This window comes from Meleagris gallopavo, chromosome 11 (assembly GCF_000146605.3).
Source record: "Meleagris gallopavo isolate NT-WF06-2002-E0010 breed Aviagen turkey brand Nicholas breeding stock chromosome 11, Turkey_5.1, whole genome shotgun sequence".
In the NCBI taxonomy this organism is placed as follows: domain Eukaryota; kingdom Metazoa; phylum Chordata; class Aves; order Galliformes; family Phasianidae; genus Meleagris; species Meleagris gallopavo.
The window spans coordinates 22,760,622-22,767,270 of NC_015021.2; the positions used below are offsets into that span (position 1 = coordinate 22,760,622).

The 6,649-nt window shown below is 45.5% G+C and overlaps 1 protein-coding gene across 2 annotated transcripts; it reads left to right on the forward strand.

Annotated features, from left to right (window-relative positions):
* Nucleotides 1-1,524: 1,524 nt before the first annotated feature.
* On the forward strand, nt 1,525-6,433 carry STRIT1 (small transmembrane regulator of ion transport 1). 2 transcript variants are annotated; one of them, XM_031555031.1, is made up of 3 exons: nt 1,525-1,734; nt 5,715-5,814; nt 5,904-6,422. In XM_031555031.1, exons 1-2 carry the CDS (start codon nt 1,722-1,724, stop codon nt 5,807-5,809), a joined length of 108 nt encoding a protein of 35 aa, XP_031410891.1. In that variant the 5' UTR covers nt 1,525-1,721; the 3' UTR covers nt 5,810-5,814; nt 5,904-6,422. The 2 variants fall into 2 exon arrangements, with proteins under 2 accessions (XP_031410891.1, XP_031410890.1); XM_031555030.1 differs by lacking the exon at nt 1,525-1,734 and adding an exon at nt 5,299-5,615 and having other exon boundaries at nt 5,904-6,433.
* The last annotated feature ends 216 nt before the right edge of the window (nt 6,434-6,649 follow it).

Below are 6,649 nucleotides of genomic sequence, written 5' to 3' on the forward strand. Positions count from 1 at the left end.
ACAAAGCTAAATTCATCATTGATGTAAAACAACTGTCTTCAGTGAAGTTTTGCCAGAGTTGAATGCTGCTCTGTCACTTTGTGTATGTTACGTCGTTTCTAAGATACTGATCACAAATAATTGTATTTAAAATGTTCCACTGCTATCCATTTCTTTTGTTCATCCCAAATGAAAATATTTCATAGATGTATGCAAGTCACATGCAGCCTGGGGGCCACGGTTTCCATTTTTGCTTCTAGGACAAAAATATATTTTTCCTGAAAAAAATAAGCAGACCTTTAATTATCTTTCCTATGGGCATTCTGAAGGCTGTCTCTCCAGCTGTTTTGTAGACATAGCACTGGGCGTACACCCTCAGCCTTCTGCTCTGCCTCTGTGGCCATGGGATCAGGGGGTGGGCAGGGATCCCTGCAGGGTGGCTGCTGTGGAAGGGATGTGCCCGTGCCTGCTGACCGCAGTTCTAGGCATCTCAGTGTTCAGTACATGGGTTACGATCCTGCTCTAGGACAGGTCTGATCATGCTGCCCTGAAGAGTCTCTTTTTTATCCACCTTGAGATCTAGGCTCAAACTTTGGTTTAATTCCCTTTCTGTAGGCTGCCTGAAACTGGAGCTCCAAGGGAGATGTGATCTTCACAGCCACTGTAAAAGAAGAAATAACTGAAGCCGGGAGGTAACAGGAATTGAATTTTTTATGTATTTAATTAACAAGCACACAAGTAAGGGATAATCTCTTTTAGAAGACATGCACGCTGTGTTTCTGAGCCCTCCCTCATCTCCCCAGGGAACGTGATGAACCCCTCTGAGTTCTGCAGGTGTCCAGATTAGATGCCCTGTGCACCTGCTCTGTGCAATGGCTTTTGAGTGATTTGGGTTCTTTTCCCCTTTGGAAGCACTCAGGAAACATCCCAGTTTCATTCCTATCTGCGCACAGCTCTGGAGTGGGATGATGTACCAAGCTGCTACAAGTCAGATAAATGTCCTCCCCTGCCCAAAGAAAGGCTCTGGGGCTTCCTGTAGGTATGTGATGCACCATGGAGGCTCCGTTGGCTGTTCTGTACATTCTTGGTTCTCCCAACGCACTTTGAGTAGTTCTTATTGCTCAGAAACTGTAGCTGGGGTCACTCCAAGTGGTTGTTGTGTGGAGCTCTCCTTATGTGGTGGGTGGGAAAGCTGATGATGTGCACTTTACCCTTTTGACAGAGATCTGGCACTCATCTCCATGTTTTTCCTCTTCTGAATTAGAGACTGCAGACTGCAATGATTTTTGGTTAACCTCTTTGTACTTTCTGTAGGATGAAATCATCCCTCCCTTGGAATTGTAGCCCATGTCTGTATGTTATGACCTTTTGGAGTGAATACACTAAATATGTGTATGCACATAAACATGGCACAAATTTATCATGCAGTATTTCCTAGCTGTTAAAGCTGTCCTTGCCCCCATCTCTCTCTCTCTCTCTCTCTCTCCCCCCAAATAAGGACCCCTCTGTGTTCAGCTTTCTTTGAAAACAGGTGTGTGATGGCAGGAACGGGATGAGGTGAGCTTCAATTCCTTGAACTCCTGCCTTTCTAAACAACTGCAAGCATATAGCCAAAAACTGGCAGTGAGCAAAGCAGCTGCGGCACGTTCCAAATATTGCTCTATTTAAAGCATCCCAGGGCTCACGAGAACAACTGCAGAGGCAAACCTTAAAACTTGTCAATAAAGCCGGCAGAGGGAGGAATGGCAGAGCCAGGTAAGGTGCGTGATTAAAAGTCAGTGTAGCCGTGTATTCTTAAAAGTCATGAACGTGAACAGCATGAGGTGAGAATGCTCAGCTCTTCGTGTAGAACTAATTGTTGTTCAGTGACGCTGTGCAAATTACTTTCCAGTAAGAAAGACCAAGATTTCTTAGTTCTGTTAGCAGCGGTGAGCTTAAAGTAGCTCGAGTTCTTCCTGCCTCTGAATTCTACCCGTTTTATTTTCTTTTGTTTTTGTAGTTGTGATTTTAAGTTGATGAATGTAATTAAACTGAACCATGGAAATTGAGTTACGTTTGACAGTAATTTAGATCTATTGCATAGCTGCAGTCTGAGCACAATGCTAGGTGAACACAAAGCAATTTAGATTTTAACTCTGCAAAGCCCAAAGGCAGAGTAAAATGAGATTTTAATAATGCACTGTTTGCTGTGAGCACAATTCCACTGAAGATGAGAAAAGGAGTTTATAAAAATGCATTTTGTATTCATTGTCACTCTCTGTTTGGCTCACCATCAGAGGTTTGCACGGTGACAGAGCTGTGTGCTTATGTACAGTGTCAGCTGTGCACAGTTACTCAGCAGTGCTTTTATTGTAAGAGGAACTTATCCACCTTCATAGGTATACCAGTAGCTTTTAAAACACTGTGCCTCCTGTCTGTGGCACAGTTACCACTGGTATCTAAAAGGACAGTGAAATGCTGCTGAGCTTGGGTGCAACTGGGAACTAAATGCCATTTCTTAATCCTTCTTTTCATTGGTGTTCATGGAAAATACACTGATATTCCACTGTGAATTAGTACTGATGCATGTGTAGCACTGGTAGAATCATTATGTCTGTGCTTAAGAAAAGAAAAAAAGCGATGCGGCCATAGGTGAGACACAGAGCCAGGCTGGAGCCAACCACAGCCTGGGGCAGCAATGGGAGCCTGGCACTGTGGGACTGGGCATCACTGGGGCGTGGGTTGGCACGGCCAGGAAACCCAGACAGAAAGATTGGGTGCCAGGTTTGTGTGATTTTCAAGTCTGAAGCTGGCAAAAGCCATCAGCACAAAAGCCTGTCTGTGTCCAATCTGCTTTAAATTGGGTTTTAGAGCACCACGCTCTATTGGTAGCATGCATGAAATTCAGAAAAACTGGTTTGTTGGAGCTGGCAGCCAGGATGCAGGCAACTAGTGTCGGATGTGGAGAGGTGGTGGGACACCTGTCTGCTCCATCTAAGGCACGGTGCAACCCTGGGACAGTCCCAGGCTCCCTGTGCCACCAGGCATGGACACATGCTTCCTGTGTCCAATGCCAGCAGAGTTGGAGGATGGTGCAGGTGATGTGTGCTCCTTCCTTCCCAGATTTCTGCTGACCAGCAGTTGACATTGTTGTGGTACATCATGGACAATTCTGGGGCTCCTGATCTGTGAAGGCACAGCGCTCTGTTGTGGGTAGAGAAGCTCTGCAGTAGCACAGAAGTGCTGTGTTTGCCACTCTGACCTGCCGCTCTCTGCTTATTTTGAGATAAATTCATGTCTGAAATAGAGAAAAATTACTGCAGTGGGGGAAAAAGAAAGTGATTTATACCTAGAATGCCAGCTTTGTGTACATGGGTCACAGTAAGATTCCTTTGTTCTTGCTGCCATCCAGACTCATCCTTTGGTTTCATTGGGCTCCAGCCCAGCAGCTGGGCTTGATTTCCTGTTTAGAAGCAATGCTCATGGTTTCTCCTCGACAGCCCTCGTTTCCCTCAGAATCCTGCTCTCATTTGCATTCATTATAACAGTAATTATAATGCATCCTCACATTTTAGGATTGCAGCCGATTACCTGCAGGGGTCAGTAAAGATTTCTTTCCATTACCTTAGGAGTGCTGCTCCCCTGCTGCTGTCCCACCGCCCCTCACCGGAGCTCAGCCTGAACACCGAACACTGGGCAGTGCAGATGCTGTCTTTGCAGCTGTTGGTGGCCCAGCTCTGCTCCATGGGGAGGGTGATGTGTGCTTGTCAGATGTAGGCTTAGGATAGTTTCCCAAAGATTGGAAGCCTGCAGACTGCCACCTTCTTCTGCAGCCTTCCAAAAGGAGTTTGCCACTTTCTGAGTGATGCCTTGCAGACAGGTTACCCTGGATGTCTCATGCAGCCTAGCACCCAGCCTTGTGCATGTGCTGTGCTCTGTGCTTCAGCATCCCCTGCTTGTGGCATAAAGTAGTCTTCACACAGCTGCTTTACTCTAACCTGGAGTATCTGTCTTGTGACATGCAGGGGATCAGAGCAAATGATCTCATAGTCATCTCTGCTCTTGAGCAATGAAACACAAGTACTCTTAATGGCTCCCATGAAACTCTATCGCTCAGAGCCAGCTGCTTGCTGCCCATGACAAATGCTGGCCCAGCATTCCTGCTGACCCGTCAGCACTGGCTTGCTCCTCTTACCTTTCTGCATTTAAAGTGGATCTCACATAACAAAACACCATATCCAGCAGATATATTGGCAGCGAGCAGAGCTCTGTCAAAATTCTTCCATGTGCCCCAGTGGGGTCCAGACCTTTATTTGTAACAGGATCTTCAGGAGAAAAAACAGCAATGAAAGAGCAATGATTCCCAACAGAAGGACCTTTCTTACTCAGAGTCAAACACTCTTTACAGGAAACAAGCAAGGATTCCCCTGTGGCAAAAGGACACTCCATTGCACAGCAAGATTGTATCCTTGTGCTGCATGGTTGCTATTTCTATGTCTCACATTTTAATGGCAGCATATGCAGATTTTCTACTAATCTGCTCTTTCCCACTTGGTAGATATACCATGGAATACCATGGCAAGCCATGGCTGTGTTGGGTGGGGTTTTTTAAGAGCAATATGGAAAGACTTAAATTATTCAGCATCCCTCCAAAGTCTCTCTACTGGATGTCAAATGTGCAGGTGTTGTGGAGAGTTTTACATTATTTATTAATCCCTTCAAAAACCTGGGAGTCTTTTAACTGCAGAATGTTGTACGTTTGCATTCTGCAATATGTTGGTAACTAATGCAGTCTCTAAGGTTGATGTGCTGCTTACTGGCAAGCTTCTGCTATTTGCTACAAACTGCTAGAAGGGTCTCTGAAACTCTGGTGCTATGCAGGCACACATCTATAAGGGCTGTTCCTGCTTTCTGTGTGTTTCCCGGAGAACCACCACCTCAATTTGCCTCCAAGCTATTTATTAGCCTATTTTAGTTCTTAGTGGATGGAACAGGCCAGACATCAGATTTCTGTGGCCCAACTAAGGCAGATAGTTTATGTCTTACTTTCTTACTTTAAGCTAAGGGAAACCCTTGCACTGAATACCCTGTCTCACTGTAGGACAGGACAGAGAAGAGGGCAAAGCCAGGCACTGCACACACAGTGCTGAGATGGGTCTCTGAGGCACAGCCCTGGGCAAGCACCCCTTTGGGGTATGAGAACTCACTCAGCACCCCCTCATTGTGCCTCCAGCCACATTAATCTTAAATTAATCAGGTACAGTATTTTTTTATATATATATATATATATAGTATAAATAAATATATATGTTTATAGTATATATATGTATATAATTGCAGTATTTTTAATTTGCTGTCACCAAGCTCATGAGAATTCTAAAATGTGCAGGTCCATGTACATTCAGGCTATTGAACCTGAGTCTGCACTCCATTCAGTCCAGATGTTCTCCTGATGACCTGTGGAGGCCAAGGACAGAACAGTGCTTCTATCTCTGCTCTCTGCTTCTTTTGGAAGTGTTAAGCCTTGCACCTATCTGATTGCAGAAACCAGAGTGTGGAAATGGCTTTGGGTTTTGTTATGCATATATAGCAGGCCTGCCAAGACATGGTGACTCCATGCCAAAAATAGCAATTGTAGATGTGGCCCAAGCTCACAGGTATCTTTCTTGTTTTGTGATAATAACTGCTTTGTTGTGTGCAGTGAATTCACAGTCAATGTAACATGCCCTCTCTGAAAAAGATCATTCCTCTTTCAGCCCAGCTCCCACTTTCACGCCTTGTGGTACCCATCCTGCTTGCAGTTGGCTGGATCGTGGGTTGTGCCCTGATGGTTTATATCGTCTTCTCCTGACAGAAGTAAGTGACTTGTACTGAATCAAATGCCATCCACGTGTTCCTTGGGGTGCATCAGTTCCTTTTTCAACATCATTTTCTTTATCTTACAGGACAGAAGAATTTACAATGATGCTGATCGGAACAACCTGAAAGTTAAATTGGAATATCTTACAACTGAAATATGTTTAAAATTAATTATTTTTAATATAAACACTGTAGATAGCATATACACTCTTTTTATCTACAAGTCTCGCGAGCTCATTCTTCCTTTTGTGAGCAGATAAACAGCACTTCTCTTCTCCTGAGCAGCCTGTTGTAGAGTTAGGGGTTGAAAGGACCCCTGGAGCTCCCCTGTCACGCAATTTCCCTGCAGCAGGTCATACAGGAAAGCCCCCAGGGGGATTCTGAATATCTCCAGAGGAGATTCCAGCACATATGGGCATCCTGTGCCAGTGTTCTGTAACCTTCACAGCAAAGAATCACACAGAAACACAGAATGGCCTGGGTTGGAAGGGACCTCAAGGATCATGAATCTCCAACCCCCCCGCCACACACAGGGCCATGAATCTCCACATTTCATACCAGCCCAGGCTGCCCAGGGCCCCATCCAGCCTGGCCTTGAACACCTCCAGGGATGGACGGGGCATCCACAGCCTCTCTGGGCAGCTGTTCCAGCACCTCTCCACTCTCATAGTAAAGAGTTTCCCCCTGACATCCAACCTCAATCTTCCCTCCCTCAACTTCAAACCATTTCCCCTTGTCCTGCTGTTATCTCCCCTTTCAAAGAGTTGAGGCTCCCTTTTAGGTACTGAAGGCTGCACTGAGGTCACCCCACAGCCTTCTTTTCTCCAGGCTG